The sequence below is a fragment of the Hemicordylus capensis genome, chromosome 6 (genome assembly GCF_027244095.1).
Source record: "Hemicordylus capensis ecotype Gifberg chromosome 6, rHemCap1.1.pri, whole genome shotgun sequence".
Classification (NCBI taxonomy): Eukaryota; Metazoa; Chordata; class Lepidosauria; order Squamata; family Cordylidae; genus Hemicordylus; species Hemicordylus capensis.
In genome coordinates, this window is record NC_069662.1 from 21,276,478 (window position 1) to 21,292,782 (window position 16,305).

The following is a 16,305-nucleotide window of genomic DNA, read 5'->3' on the forward strand; positions in this document are numbered from 1 at the left end:
TTGTTATGATGGCTATATACTTCCTCCAGGTTCATAAGCAAGATACTTTTTGTCCTGGTTGATGACCGTAACAATAAAGACTGACAGACTGGCTACAATTTGGCTACTACCAGACTCTACCAGACAATATTGTTTTCAAAAATTTCTGCTGCAATGCTGTCTTCTCCCAGGGCTATATGTTAGCAGGAGATGTCTTAGTGATTTTGTCTTTTAAGACAGGAGGCTGTTTCACCCATCATTGTCTGAAATAGTATTATCAAACACTTTTCATCCCCATATCTAGAATTATCCCATCTTCAAAGGTGACAGTACTTCATTAGGCTTGTTCACCTGACGGCCAGCAAGGTAGGAGAAGTGTGCAGCCTGAGTCGGAGATGGGCCAGGCATGCTCCTGATCGGCGGTCAGGTCCTTGCAAACATTGAAGTAGGAGGAGGGGAGGGTGATCATATGCAAGGTGGCAGCTGGTAGGACCCTACCTAGATACCATCCCCAGCATTTTACGCAGGCTGTTATAACAAAGGTCACCGAACTGCCTTTTGGATTTCCCACATCTGTATATCTAACAGAGAAGCTGTATTGCCTCATATATTTTGCCCTGGGCCCTGGGGTCCCAGCAGATAAGGAGATGTAACATACCGAGTAAGATCAACATAATCCATGGGCAACATGAAAAAGCAGATTTTAGGTTGAAAATTAACAAGAGTGGTCACAAAGGTACAGTTTAAAGGCAATGGCTGACACCCTAAGGAAGCTTATGCGGATGCAAGGACGGCAGGGACACCCTGGGAGCCCTCCTGCAACTAGGGATGTGCAAAATGCTTTGGTCTCGAAAAGTTTCGACTCAAAATGGGCTGTTTCGAATGTTTCGACTTTAAATCAAATCACCCTTAAAAGGCCACTGCATCACTCCTAAAAGGGGTGATCAGATTCAAGGTAGAATCGAATCAGCCAGATTCGAGTCTAACTTGGGAAAGAGGCACCTTTTAACGTGGTGATTCTCTTTATTTAGCAGGGGGAGAGTAACTGGCCCTCTCCACCCCCAGCACAGTACCTCCAGTGACCATCGCTGGTGTCTATCTTATGCTTCTTTTAGATTGTGAGCCCTTTGGGGATTGGGATCCATCTTATTTATTTATTATTTCTCTGTGTAAACTGCCCTGAGCCATTTTTGGAAGGGTGGTATAGAAATCGAATTATTAATCATCAACATCATCATCATCATCATCATCATCATCATCATCTCCCCAAATCAATTTGAGTATAGGGCAAGGGGGAGGACAGCCTCATTTTAAAAATAATTTTTAAATTTTAAAAAAACATAGAGGCATCGGGGCTCCCTTGAATTACCTGTAATGTGCAGAGCCCACAGCAGGAGAGGTGGTGACCAGACCCGCCATCCCCCTTTGCCAAAAAAAGAGGCACAGAGGTGCCTTGCAGGGCTGGCAGCGGCACGAGTGGGGAGGCATCAGCGACCGCCCAGCGCCCACCTGCGGCCGCTGGTTGTTTCTTTTAGGATGAAGAGGCACAGAGGCGCCTTTGAACCTGACAGGGGCAGTTAAGATTGCAGAGCTGGCAGCGGAACTGCAGGTTTCACTGGACCTGCACTTATGTGTTACATGCGAATGCAGCCAGATTGTGATTATGTGTGAATGACTTCAATGAGTGCTTCCAGAGTGCAGGCAGTCTCGTGTCCGTCCCTCCCCCACCCACCACCGACCGCAACAGGCATCTACCTCCCATTTCACAGAGTCAGTCTTGTATTGATTGCCCACCTTCTAAATCTCACTCTTCTTCTCCTACATCAGGATCATATCTCATCCCCTCCATCTCGGTGCACCCGAGTGTAGTGATTGCCCAGGGTGGAAATGTCAGCATCTCCTGTAGGAGTCAAAATTACTCACCAGCAGAGTTCTTGCTCTATCAATTCTCATTTCCTAAGTCATCAGCAGTCAAGAAGGCACAGGCGGATGGTACTGAATTTTCCATTTCGGAGGCCCAGCTGTCAGATGCAGGAACCTACTACTGTGGATATTGTCCCGCTACAAGCTATGGCCAACCTTGTTTAGTTCTCAGTGAAGGAGTAGGCATCTATGTAAGAGGTGAGGACCTGACTTAGTCTTTGCATTCTATTTTCATAAATGACATGGAAATGAGGATGTTTTAAAAGTTGTTGTTGTTGTTATCATCATCATCATCATGATCATCATCATCATCCCTAAAGCAAATGTAAAAGCTGCACTGGCTAAAATACCAGTGTATATTCATTTTGGAAGATATACCCTCCCACTCTATGTCACACATGAATATCATGAGCAATACCTACAATTTACAACTAGCATATGAAACGATATCCTTTGTGGCTGGATTCAGCAGGTTATGGGTCATGAATAAGTTGCTATATGACAGAAGCCGTAGTTGTAGTGTTAGTAGTGTCAGTAGTGTTAGTAGTGCTAGTAGTGGAGGAGGAGGAGGAGTACTAGTAGTGGTATTAAAGTATTTGTTTATATAGGATCATCTATGTACATTGCACTTTAGACACAATGCGAATAGAAGGGCTTGCCCCAAAGGGCTCACGATCATATTGTTATGATGGCTATATACTTCCTCCCAGTTCATAGGCAAGATTTTAATTGTAAACCGCCCTGAGCCATTTTGGAAGGGCGGTATATAAATCAAATAAATAAATAATAAATAAATAATAATATACTTTTTGTTCTGGTCGATGACCGTAACAATAAAGACTGACAGACTGGCTACAATTTGGCTACTACCAGACCCTACCAGGCAATGTTGTTTTCAAAAAATTTCTGCTGCAATGCTGTCTTCTCCCAGGGCTATATGTTAGCAGGTGATGTCTTAGTGATTTTGTCTTTTAAGACAGGAGGCTGTTTCACCCATCATTGTCTGAAATAGTATTATCAAACACTTTTCATCCTCATATCTAGAATTATCCCATCTTCAAAGGTGACAGTACTTCATTAAGCTTGTTCACCTGATGGCCAGCAAGGTAGGAGAAGTGTGCAGCCTGAGTCGGAGATGGGCCAGGCATGCTCCTGATCGGTGGTCATGTCCTTGCAAACATTGAAGTAGGAGGGGGGGAGGGTGATCATATGCAAGGTGGCAGCTTGTAGGACCCTACCTAGATACCATCCCCAACGTTTTATGGAGGTTGCTCTCCTAACCATATGCTGCCTCCCACACAAGCATTCTCCCCTCCTCCAGCTCAAAAGCGTAGCTGTCAGTGGTCAACTGTGTTGTGTGATGACAGGACATGGAGCCCCGCCAGAGCCACTGGGGCCTGCCATCTCCAGGATCTCATATCCATCCACTCCACCATTTCTTGCTGTTGATGCCACCACAAACCTTTCCTAGGTCTACTACATCCCATTGGCTACTAGAAAAGATAAGTGGATCCACACCACCAGAAAAGCAAGGCAGGTGAGCTCTCCTCTCTTCCTACCTTGGTTAAGAACAAGGTACAAAGCTGGGCTACCCTGCCTTGAACAGCCTGTGCTGGAGGGATTTTTGTGAGTACACATAATAATGTACACCAAGCCACGGTGCCTCCCATATTTATGTTGAACATTCTGTAAAAAGGAGCCCCTTTCTTCTTTGTGAGTGAAGACATAGGGTAAGCACCTGCATGGCAGCTCTGCATTCTACTTCTCCCAAGACTTGGTTCATACTGAGAAGCATTCAAGGGAGTACTCAGACAGCGTCAGTACTCAGTACTCCCCCTTTACCCATCCCTCATTGCTTTAACACTGAGGATGGAGAGGAAGGAGGAAAAGAGCCCTTGGCCACTCTTTGGGGTCATGATGAAGTGAGCCAGGGGGCATAGGGAATGTTGATGGCCTTAAAGCTGTACAACCCCCTATTAAAAACAACTTGGTGTCCAGAGATTTACATCAATGAAGAGTAAGGCAGTTAAGATGCGCAGCACACACTAATCTCCCAAGCAAACACTTGGATGAATCACAATCAATGGCGGAGGGAAGCTAGTGACGGCCCGTGTTCATCCGCTGCCGTAGCCCCCTGGCTCTGCCCCCCGTGTCTGATGTCAGACGCGGGGGCTGGCTAGCCACACCCCCGCATCTGATGTTGAACATGGTGGCATGATCTTCCTCCCTAACAGGGCCTTGTGGCCCCGTTCAGGAGGGAGACTGGCCCCGCTACATTGGCAGCAAGGCCAGGAGCGGGTCTCTCTTCCTTTAAAAGGCAGGGAGAGTCACTCTGGCCTTGCTGGCAAAGCAAGAATTTACAAATAGTATATGAAGTCCTCTTTGTTAAAACATACCTACAGTTTTCCAATTTCAGTGACAAACAATATATCAACATCACAGGTGAAGATCTGGTTCACAGGTGAAGATCTGGCTCACTCCTTGCATTCTGTTTTCACAAAGGTTACTAAAGTGGGTTTTGCATCTTCCACATCCGTAAATCTAACTGAAAAGCTGCATTACCTAAAACAGACATTTGACTCCCACCCCCTGGCACCCTCACGCCACACTTGAATATTATTCAAAATATTCACAGGGCTCAATAGTGTTCTCAGAAAATAGGTTTATTCATCAGAATATGTGGTTTGGAGGACACATGACACGAGCCTCTTTGGCTTCATTGCATTTTTCCTCCCCTAGATCCCAGCCTCCCCAAACCCTCCATCAAGCTGAGATCCAGAGAAGAGGGTTCTCCAGGCTGGAATGTCACCATCGACTGTCAGGGGCCAGAGGATGGTCTGACCTTCTCCCTGCACAAATCAAGGGGCCTGATAGCATCAAGGACGGCAGAGCCAGACACAAACACAGCAGCATTCTCTTTATTCGTGGTGAGGTTGGAGGACTTAAGGAACTACACCTGCCAATATCACCTCAAAGAAAACCCTTTTGTCTGGTCAGAGGCAAGTGAGCCTCTGGAGCTGGTAAGAGGTGAGCAGCTCAGCTGGATTTCTGTCTTTCTCCTGCCTTCCTAGTCCCACTCTCTGTGTATAAGATGCTTCTGCCCTTATTGCTGCCAACCAAATGCTTCCATGGGGACATCATGGAACCACATTGTAAGGTATGGAGGAAATGAGTGATCAGTTTGCTAAATGTAGGATGAGAAATTAAAATGATTCTATCTCGAGGTGAGATGGAAATTAAGTATTCTTATAAATGGTAATGCAAACCCAAAATTGAGATCATTGGGGTTATGTGTCATATCTGGAGTTGTTGCTGTTGGGTTTTTTGGGGGTTGGGGGGTTGGGGGGGTGGTATCTACACTAAGGAAAGCCAGATTCTGCAATCTGCTTTTGCAGTGCAACCATAGTCCAAAGGTATATACACAATCCTGGAGCCAGATGTGTGAAGCCATGCTGGTGCACAATAATCCTGCACAGTGGAGGCTTATCTCTGTATTTTCTCTGTTCTGCTTCGCTATATGAACCTTTCATGAAATGAACTAGAGAATGCATGGAGACAAGTGTATTTGAAGGGAAGAGAGTTGAAGGATAAGATGGGGCCAAATGAATGCATCCATTGAATAGAACAGTTGGGAGGAAAGATGATAGGAACATGTTCTGAAGAATTTGTGAAAGATCTCAAGGGGGCAGTTGGGCAGTCATGAGGTCCTTTCATGTAGCATAAAAGAGTGTGGGAGTCCCTTCCCTGTGTTGCAGGAACAGCCCGAGATATTGGTCATGTGATGCAGGACACCAGATGCCACCTCTCTATCTGTTGGTGTGCCTTGCCTCTTACCACATGGCACCAGATGTTGCCCCTTCCTCCTTAAGGCTGCAATGTTTGGCCCTCCCCCTCCTAGGAAAAATAGAACTTGGGGAGGGAAGTATACGTCATGTTTCCTTAAGTACTCTAGGAGGCATGAAAAACCCCTCCTAGTCTTCTTCCTCCTCCACCTCCTCCTCCCATACTATATTTGAAAAGGAGGAAGAGGATGGAGTAGAAGAGGAAATGGAGAAGAGAGTGTTAGGGAGACATTCTAATAAACTATCATTTTCTTCTCTTCTCCTCCACTTCCTTTTCTCCCCCAGAGTTTGGGAGAGGAGAGGAGAGGAGAGGAGAGGAGAGGAGCTAGGTTATCTCGCCATCACTCTCCTCTCCTCTATTTCCTCTTCCACTCCATTCCCTTCCTTATCAAATCCAGCAAAGGTGGGAGGAGTGGGATTGGCAGAAGCAGTGGGTGGGCAGCAGTCACTGCTACCACCACTACCCTCTGTCAACCACCTCCTGTCCCAGCTACCATGTGGCTCATGGATGATGTGGGCCCACTGTAATGCAGCCCCAGGCCACTACAGAGTTTGTGTGAATGAAGAAACCACATAGTTGGGATAGGTGGAAAGGTTTGTGCCCAAAAAAGTAGATAATGTTCGATAGATGGAGAAATGATTGTGAAGGCACTAGAAGAAAGCCATGCCTTGGGGAGATGAACAGGTGTGTGGTTAGATAAGCATTAGCAGCATCTAACCCACCATCCTCTTCTCTTCATGTCCATTTCAAGGTGTTGATTTATTATGTATGTATGTGTGTATGTATGTATGTATTTATTTATTTATTGTTGAATTTATATAATGCCTTTTCTTTAAAATAATCCCAAAGCAGTTTATAATAGAATTAAAACAATGCACAATCAAAAGTACAATTTATTTATTGATATTGTTATTGACTGTTTTACAGAAGGCTCCATGACAACCATCATATGGGCAAGTTGTGCTGCAGGTCTTCTCCTTCTCCTCCTGCTGTTGCTTGCCTTGGCCTTTGTATTGCACAGGAAAAGGAAAAAAGGTAAGTGGGGCTCTTGGCTGGTTGCTTCCTCATGATGGAGATTGAATTGTGCCTAATGGAGGCAGTAAAGTCCTCAGGTGGAGGGCTTGAACACCTACCTAAGTGTCACCTAGGAAGCTTCACCTATCTTAGGAAATCTCTTCTCTTAAAAATGAAACAAGTTTCTAGTCCTCAGGTTTGCAGCGATAAGCTAGAAGGTATGTGGGCCACCCCAGCTCAAGCAGGGGCAAAGCTGGCCACACCCCTGATGCTGACCCTAGCAGTGGGAGCTATGCCACTCCCTCCTCCATGCCCTGCTCCCTGGGCAGCCAGAATTGGTGGAGGTGGGGCTGCAAGGGGCTCAGTTAGAAATTCCGTTCCCACCAAGTCCCCTACAGCCCTGCCACTGCTGATCACGGCAGCAACCGAGCAACAGTGGCAGGGCTGCAGGGGGCTCAGCAAGAACAGAACTTCTACCTGACTGTCCGCCAGCCCTACCTTGCTGTCACCAATCCTGGCTGCCCAGGAAGTGGGTCAGAATATCGGGGCTCCGAGGGACTCAGCTAGAAACTCTGTTCTTACCAAGTCTCTTGCAACCCTGCCGCTGGTGGAGGCAGGGCTGCAGGGGATGGTGACAAGGAGCTTTTAATTTCAGTAGGTGGATGTCATAGTCATCCATTGAGTGAAGCTAGAAGCTCCATTCTTGCTGAGTCCCCACCCTCACCATCTGTCACGCCCTCGATCTCCGACAGCGAGAAGGAAGGGGGAGCTGTCAACTTTCCAGCCGATTCAGGAGTGTCTGAGGGGCAGAGCCCGGCTGTGGTAGATCCAGCTAATGATTCAGAGCAGGCACAACAACCTGAGACAGCAGAAATCGTGAAGGACCAATCCGAAGAGGAGCTATGCAATCAACCCCCACTGACTCCACAACAGCGGCGTATTATGAGACGCAGGACGCAACTAGAGACTATTAGGAGGAGCAAACGCCTCTTGCAGAGGGCTGATGAGCCTTGAATTCCTGCCAGCTGGGAGCTCTCGGCTTGCACTATAAATCACGTCACCAGCTGTCTACTCACTGCTGAAAAGCAACATTCGTCAACCCCCGTGTCGACAGCGTGCAGCCAAGTCTGGTCAAGACGAACTTTCTGAGCCGTATCCTGTTGCAGCAGCTCCGTTTTGTCCCGTGATCTTCCCTGGCAGTTGGCTGGACCTTGACACCGTCCACCACCCCGCAGATAACCCGCAGCACCTCCTCCACCAGTCTGCAGCTGGGAACTGTAGAAGGGCAGCTTTACATTGGCAGAGGCCAGGCTGCAGGTCGGCACCATGGGAGGCAACTCAGTAAGAATGGAGCATCTTTTCTCCAATCCCTTCCCACCTCACCACCCTACAATTGAAACAGCTGGGTGCCCATATTAGGCAGCTAGGAGCTGTAGAAGAGTGTCACATAAAAAAGAACCAGGGGTAGCAGCAGTGACAGCCAGGGGCCCTTGGGGTGGACTGAGCCCACTTACTGCCCTATGGCACAGGTGCCACCTGAGGCTGTTGACATAGCTGGTCTCATCAACAAGGCATCCTGGTATAGGCAATGCCGGATGAATTCTCAAAAGCTGGGTAGAAACCCGTAATTGGAAGATAGGGGGGTGCATGCCCTGGTTGGCTCCTTCTTGCCCTTCCCAATGTCTAGCAGAAGCAGAATTATATAAAATAAACATGTATGTGCAGAGTGGCTTCATTTACATAGGTTGCAGAAATGCAGTATAGAATCTGGATTATCTTGGGGGAGAATGTTTCTAATACAGAATAAGATGCAGCCCAAAAGTGTAGGGATGTGTAAATCGATTTGAATTTGAATAAATTCAACTTTAATCTGAGTGATCTGAGTGATTAGAATTTGAATTGAATCACCCCTTAAAAGGACAATTCTATTTAAATTTGAATCAAATTTTTGAAATTTGATTTGAATTCAGTTGGAAAGCCATTTGGCAGCTTTTGTAAACCATTCAGACCACTTGATTGGTTTTAAAAGGCACCAAAACAGGCTCAACTTGATTTGAATTTGGTTCAAATTCAAAACAATTTTTCACATTCGATTCAAGCTCGAAACAAATTTTCAAATTGTGATTTGAATTTGATTCAAATGGAATAAATTGATTTGTGCACATCTGTACAAAAGTTATGAAGAAGAGATTCCCTAAACGTCTTAGGCCCAAGTTACCTCAGAGAGCACCTTCTTCTGCGTGATCCCCACCGCACATTAAGGCCATCTGGGGAGGTTCGTCTCCAGTTATCACCAGTTCGCCTGGTGGCGACTCAGAGGCGGACCTTCTCTATAGCTGCTCCGGAGCTGTGGAATGCGCTCCCTGCAGAAATCCATAATTTGAAATCTCTATTAGCCTTCAGGAGAGCCCTTAAAACATATTTGTTTGGCCTGGCTTTCCAGGGTTTTTAAATCGGTTTTAATATTTTAAACCGGTTTCAGAGTTTTTAATTACTGTGATTGTTTAATTGTTGTTTTAAAATGTTTTTTAAATTGTTAATTGTTGTTATATTGTTTTGTTTTAGCTCTTTACTGTTTTAATGGTTTGTTATAATTGTAAACCACCCTGAGCCATTTTGGAAGGGCAATATAAAAATCCAATCCAATCCAATCCAATCCATAAATAAATAAATGACCTATTAAAAAAGATTTGGAACACCCTAAGCTGGGAGCAGGGATTTCAATTCTAATTTGAACCGGACAAGATGAAGGTTCTCATGGCATCTCTCTGATCTGCAGGTTCCTCTGTCAATGAAATCAACCAACCAGTGAGCATGGTAAGAGGTTTTCCTATAAATGCCCTAAATATCACTGAATTTCCTGCCAATACTCTGTTCTGCCTCTTGGCTCCGTGTCAATACTTCTTTCTTTTAAAACATGTGTCTAGCACTTAAGGGTGCAAAGAAAGGTTTGCATGTGTGGGCCATGCCAAGTGACAGTAACCTAAGTGGAAAGGAGGGGGGATTATGAACCAGATTTGCAGTAGCCACAACTTCAGGTGCCCTGAATACTGCATTTCCTTTCCCTGTTTGCTGCAGAAGTGGAATAAATCCTATTTACTGTGGATAACCAAAGAGAAAGATGGGGAAGCAACTCAAACAAAACATCTGATATTTCATTTAAATCCATCATTGGTTGCCATAATGATTATTATTGTAATTATTTGCTGACATCCAGATTAATTAAGCACTTGAGCAACAAAATTTCACACTCACAAGAAGATCGCATAGCTACTGTATGAAAATTTCCAAAATTGCACCCTTGCACTCTTACAGAGTCATTCCCTGCAATGTAAATGGAGGGAGGAAGGGATTGCCCAGTTAATAGGAGGGCCACCACAGGTTGTACGTCTTGTAGATATCTCACAGAACTGTGACAGGGTGGTTCGAAGGCATTTAGAGTGCTGCTTTAAGAGCGGGGGAGGGTGCACTTACCCCTCCTGCCGCTATTCTCTTGCTGGCGTCCTTTGTTAAGAAAGCTGATCGGGGCGGGAGCATACCACCCTGCTGCCCTGTTTTCCCCGTTGGCTGGATATGGCCGGAAGTCCCTGACACGCCTGCACGTGGCCAATATTTTCGGCAACACCACACAGAAACAGAGCCAACACTCTTTTCTGGAGGAACTCTATTCCGCCTGGAGTTTGTAAGAGCAGTCCAGCAGCACAGATTTAAAAAGGTGCCACGCCAGTCTCCCTACTCGGCCTTCTCTTCTGGCTTTGTTTTCAAGAAAAACTCCGGACTGTAGACACACCTATAAGCCAAAAGCTGGGGAAGGACTCCGTATGTTACACTGAGTATCAGGAACCACAACTTCCCTTCTTCGGGAACTCTGGGCCTCCGAACCGGTTCCATGCACATCCCTAACGTCTTGCTAACACAACTCTAGTCTGGAACGCAAGCTCCCAATGTAGCACAACTAGTTAGTACAACATCCTTGCACCTGCCCAGCACATTTGCACAAGCACTTCATTGATCTGGATGTTGTTGTTATGTACTGTTTTCAACAACAAAAATTGTCAGAGCATTTTACATAGCAAAAGGAATGAAGAGATTGTTCCTTGTTCTAAACAGACTGACAGTCTAAAAGTTATGCTGTGTAGACACTGAAAGGAGCTTCGTTCTGTCTCTGCATCTGTATCGTGAAAGCTCTGTTTGGGCAATTATGACACAGCAGTGCATTTGGCTGGCCTGGTGACTTTATTTCTTTAGCAGTAGACTGAATGCGGGTAGGGAGAGAGGGTTAAGGGCCACCTTCAGGAGGTCTATTGAAAATCCCAGATTGCCCCCTCCTAAAGCCGCAGTTCTTTGATTTCTCATTTAAAAATGAAACCCTCATAGGTTTCTGTTGTAACTGGTCTGAGGAAAGTGGTAGCAAGATTGCACCCTAAATCTGTCCCCCCCACCTCTTTAGTCCCTAGAACCCAATGCTGAAGCAGACCCTGATGGAGTCTCCTATGCTGTACTGAGCCACCATTCACCGACAGCCAAGACAGCAGCCAAACTTGACAGCATCCCTGAGTCTTGTGTCTATGCAACAGTGGCCAAGAACAGAACGATGGAGGACTGATAGCAATCATTTCCCTGGGATAAGTGTACTTCTGGGACCTTGGAGTACCCCTTCATTTCATGGATACACATCTTAGGACTAGTTTCTGCACCCAAGCCTCAAAGCACCAGGGGACCAGGGTGTTGTGAACCAGGTCTCCCAACAGCCAAGCTTCAGAACCTTACCTCCTACACCACCCACGTCCTGGCCGATCAGTAAGCCAGAGGGACTAAAATTTCATGGAGCAAGGGTGCCCTCTGGGGTGCAATGCCAGTTTGAGCACTGTCAGCTGACTCCAATCTGGGTGTGGTCAGCTGACCCCTTAACTGTATAAAACCTTTGCCTCTTGGTCAGCCCAACAGTCTGAGCAACACATCAGAGTGGCAGTGCAGGCTTGCCTCATCCTGTTGTTGGAAGAATTAGAAATCTATCAAGCTCAACTCACTGGCCTCCCCACCCCCCTCACTCAGCCTTCCCCATCCCAGATACTTGGCAGTGCAGCAGAAGGTCCACTCACACGGCCTTTCCCCCCAGTTCGGCATCCCCTGCAAAGACTTCACACAGCTGTTTCTCTCCCCCCCCCACTCACCCTTTACTCTCCCCGCTGCTCACCACTCGGCAGATGCTTTCCACCCCTGCTTGCCGCTCACCCATTCCTCCCCCCACTCATCACTCGGCAGTTGCTTTTCCCCACCCGCGCAGCACTTGCAAAGGGCAAGTGGTGAGCAGGGGGAGCAACAAGCGAGCAGCAAGCGGGTGGGGGAAAGCAACCTGCTTTCCCCCCCTGCTCAGCCCTCTGTCCCACATCCTCCCTGCCTTAAGCCACCCCATGGCGACGGAGAGGACAGGCAACAACAGGGTGCTGGCGGTGGAAATGGCGGTGAAAGCTCCTTCCATGGGCCCACCAAATTGTACGTTAAAGTCTTGCTCCCACATTTTCATTGGTCATGGCTGCAGCAGGGGCGGGGCTTGCCACGTATGACCTTAGTTATTATATATATATAGATCAGAAAACAGAAATCCCTTCACTTTCTTAACTTACCCAGCCTTGCTTGGCTTGCCCCTGATTTCTTCTTCTACTACTACTACTTCTCCTATTACTGCTGCTGCTGCTACTAGTACTACTACTGCTACTATTACAGCTACTACTACTACTATATACTTCAATATATAAATGTAACAAACATTTATATACTGCTTTTCAACAAAAGTTTCCAAAGCAGTTTATATAGAAAAAAACGAAATAAATAAATAAATAAATAAATAAATAAATAAATAAATAAGGTGGTTCCCTGCCCCAAAAGGGCTCAGAGTCTAAAAGGAAACAGAAGGTAGACACCAGCAACAGCCACTGGAGGGATATTGTTCTGGTTTGAAGGGGGGGCAGTTGCTCTCCCCATGCTAAATATGAGAGTCACCATTTGAAAAGGACATTCTTGTGGTGAAGGGAGAAGGATTTTGTCAGGCAAATACTATGGAGTGTTCAGGAGGGTAATTGGCTTCGGGGGAAGTTTAGGGGAAAGTGCTGATCTAGCCCAGCATTACTTCATTTCTTCACTTTGTGGCTGAAGCAAGCAAGCAACACTAGCATATACATTAACGCAAAACTTCATCTTGTTCTGTTGCCTGTGAAAAGAATTGGCTTACAGTAAAAATAAAACAACAACAACAGTTTAGCTAAAAATTGCTTGTTAGCCTACTTTATTTAAGGAAAGTCTTGATGGCACTCAATCGATCAATCGATCAATCAATCAAAGCTTATGAGACCATCCAGCTGTGTGTGTGCCCCTGTGTGTGTGCCACCCCGCCCTCCCCTCAACTTTGCAATGGCTGGACTGATTTGGACCCAATTTGGTACAGTGGTAGTGACACATAGGGTCACCTCAACAGCATAGTTTGTGATGATGTCATCCACCCCAATTCAAGATGGCAGACACATGACCAGTTGAGGCAGAAGTGGGCTATCTTGTGAAGCTGGAGATTATCAATTAAGATTATAGTGAAAGGAAAGCAGGCAGCTTAGTTCTTACCAGAACCACTTGTGTTTATACATGTTGCTTAGAGATAAGCATGGAAACTCTTGCCTAGTACCTGAATTGAGAGAAGAAGAGTTTTATAGATGTCAGAATGCACGCTATAGATTCATCTGGATGTTAATTGCCAAGAAGGAAATTGGGGGGCGGGGTTCAGACTGTAGGACAGTAATCTGTAACTGGTTGTGCTTTGAACTGTGCATTTCTTGGAAAGGTCCATTTTTTTGTTTTGTTTTTATTTTCCTTTGTCCTCGATTATTAAAATCTTCTGATGTTCTCTACTGGAGTAACATCCCATGTCTAAAGCATTCCCTTGCTCTCAAGAGCAATAGATATTATAAGAGGACTATTGAAGATAAATGATGGCAGCGGATACGGGAACTATTACATCCTACAATAAAGTTATTTTGTTTTGGTTCTTTTATATCTTGTCTCTATTTGTCTGTTTCCTTCTACCACCTACCCACACAAAGACCACCATGGTCTTTCCAGAGGGTTTATTTTTCATTCTATCTCAAAGTGGGTAGATTGTGGCTAACTGAAGATCATTTGTGAGGAGAGTTCCTAAAGGGACTGGGAATTGCCCAAGAGCTCTGAGGAGAAAATGCTTCATCAAAGGGACACTGTCAGAACTCAAACCATTCAAAATCAGGGTTTCTCCTGTGTCCACAAAAGATTAAGAACATAAGAGCCCTGCTGGATCAGGCCCAAGGCCCATCTAGTCCAGCATCCTGTTTCACACAGTGGACCACCAGATGCTGCTGGAAGCCTACAGGCAGGAGTTGAGGGCATGCCCTCTCTCCTGCTGTTACTCCCCTGCTACTGGTACTCAGAGGCATCCTGCCTTAGAGGCTGGAGGTGGTCTATAGCCCTCTGACTAGTAGCCGTTGATAGACCTCTCCTCCGTAAAGTTATCCAAGCCCCTCTTAAAGCCATCCAGGTTGTTGGCTATCACCACATCTTGTGGCACAAAATTCCACAAGTTGATTATGCGTTGTGTGAAAAAGTACCTCCGTTAGATGGTCCTAAATTTCCTGGCCATCAATTTCATGGGATGACCCCTGGTTCTAGTGTTATGTGAGAGGGAGAAGAATTTCTCCCTATTCACTTTCTCCACACCATGCATGATTTTATAGACCTCTATCATGTCTCCCCGCAGTCTCTTTTTTCTAAACTAAATAGTTCTGAGTGCAGTTGAGACTTCTGCTAGGAACTTGTTAGCCTGGTCTAAATGTATATTGTACTGCTATTGTATAGTTCTCAATTATTTTCTCCTCTACACAGTTGGAGAGCAATCATGGAGCTAAGGTGTGCTTAGCACCCTCAATCCTTATCTTGTTTGCATGCTAACCTATCTTGTTAGCACTAGGGTTGTGCAAACAGGTTCGATGTTGAACAGGTTCAACACTGAACCTGTTCGGTTCAATGGTCCGATATTGAACCAACCCACCCATCACCCACCCCCGGCCATTCAGGGAGCTTCACGAGTTTGTTTGTTTGTTTAATTTACTTTTAAAAATAAATTTTACTTACTGCCACCCAGTCCGGGGGCTTCACGGGGGGTCTCCAGAAGTCCCCCGCTGCTGGCCTCCCCATCGGGCATGCTCTGTGGCCTCTAAAATGGCTAACATAACTGAGGGCAGACCCAGAATGGCCCAAAGACCACCTGGACCGGGAGATTTATACATAAATGGAGGCCAGCAGGGGAAGGGGAAACTTCTAGAGGCCCCCACCCCCGTGGCAGAATCTAAGCCCTTGGACTGGGTGACAGTAAATGAAATTTAATTTTTGTAAGTAATTTCCCCCCATTTAACTCGTGAAAAAAAAACCCAAATTGAACCCCCCCAAAACCAAACTGGACTCAACTGAACCAGGCAAACTTTTTTGTGCACACCCCTTTGTGCACACCCCTAGTTAGCACTCGGGATATGCATGGAACCAAGCAGGACTGTTCGGTTTGAATCCAAACTAGATTCGAACCACCCTGGCCTGTTCCAGTCGGACTGGTTTGAATGAGTACATGGACCGGTTAAGGGGTCTACTCGTAAAGGAGAAACCAGTGTGGATTCACCTTTATAAGGGACAGGGGGGCTTCCTATAGCTTAAGAGTGCAGAAGGGAGTCATTAATCTGTCGGGGAGGCAACAGCTCCCACCCATGCCAGCCTCCTCCAGAGTAGCCCGGACCGGCTGCTCCCTGTTTTGGACCTGCATGCACATGCAGAGGCCATTTTAGTGATCTCCGTGCATGCAGTGAAGGCCCAAACCAGGGCACAGCTGGCCCAGGCTACTCTGGAGGAGACCGACAGGGGTGGGGGAAGCCACTGATGCCCCCATGCCAACCCCACCAGAGGGGAGTCAGGGCTTATTACTTTAATCTTCCAGGGAGGCGGTGGCTCCCCCCACCCCGACTGGTCTCCTCCAGAGTACCCCTGGCTGGCTGCGGCCCAGAAATCCTCACTGGATCCCCCTTTACCAGTAGAACCCTTAACCAGTCCAAAAACTGGGACCTCCTGGTTGCAAAGGTGAGGCAAGCTGAGGATAGGAGGCTGGGGCGCAACCAGGAGGAGTGTGTTGGGGCACCTACTAGTGGGCAGTCCACACCTATCAACAGTATTAGCACCACCACTTCCTGGTCCTGCAGCATGGTGTCCCTGGCAGGGCCAAGTGAGCTGGTGGTTCTGTCTCTGCGTTCCACCCTGTGGTTCATGGAGGGTTCTTTGGTTCTTGCCAGGGGGATGGGAGAAGCCCACTGAGCCCTACATCAGTGCTAAGCAGTGACATAGGGACATAGGAAGCTGCCATATACGGAGTCAGACCATTGGTCTATCTAGCTCGGTATTGTCTTCACAGACTGGCAGCGGCTTCTCCAAGGTTGCAGGCAGGAATCTCTCTCAGCCCTATCTTGGAGAAGCCAGGGAGGGAACTTG

At 46.6% G+C, this 16,305-nt stretch overlaps 1 protein-coding gene across 1 annotated transcript in view; it reads left to right on the plus strand.

Moving 5' to 3' along the window:
* The window catches only part of LOC128330947 (immunoglobulin superfamily member 1-like), a 28,910-nt gene extending 15,109 nt beyond the window's left edge, over positions 1-13,801 (plus strand). Inside the window, exons 2-5 of the mRNA XM_053264314.1 lie at positions 4,608-4,929; positions 6,673-6,780; positions 9,539-9,576; positions 11,210-13,801. Of these exons, the coding sequence (XP_053120289.1) occupies positions 4,608-4,929; positions 6,673-6,780; positions 9,539-9,576; positions 11,210-11,365 (624 nt within the window). The 3' untranslated portion in view covers positions 11,366-13,801. The remainder of the gene's footprint in view (positions 1-4,607; positions 4,930-6,672; positions 6,781-9,538; positions 9,577-11,209) is intronic.
* Positions 13,802-16,305: the final 2,504 nt, after the last annotated feature.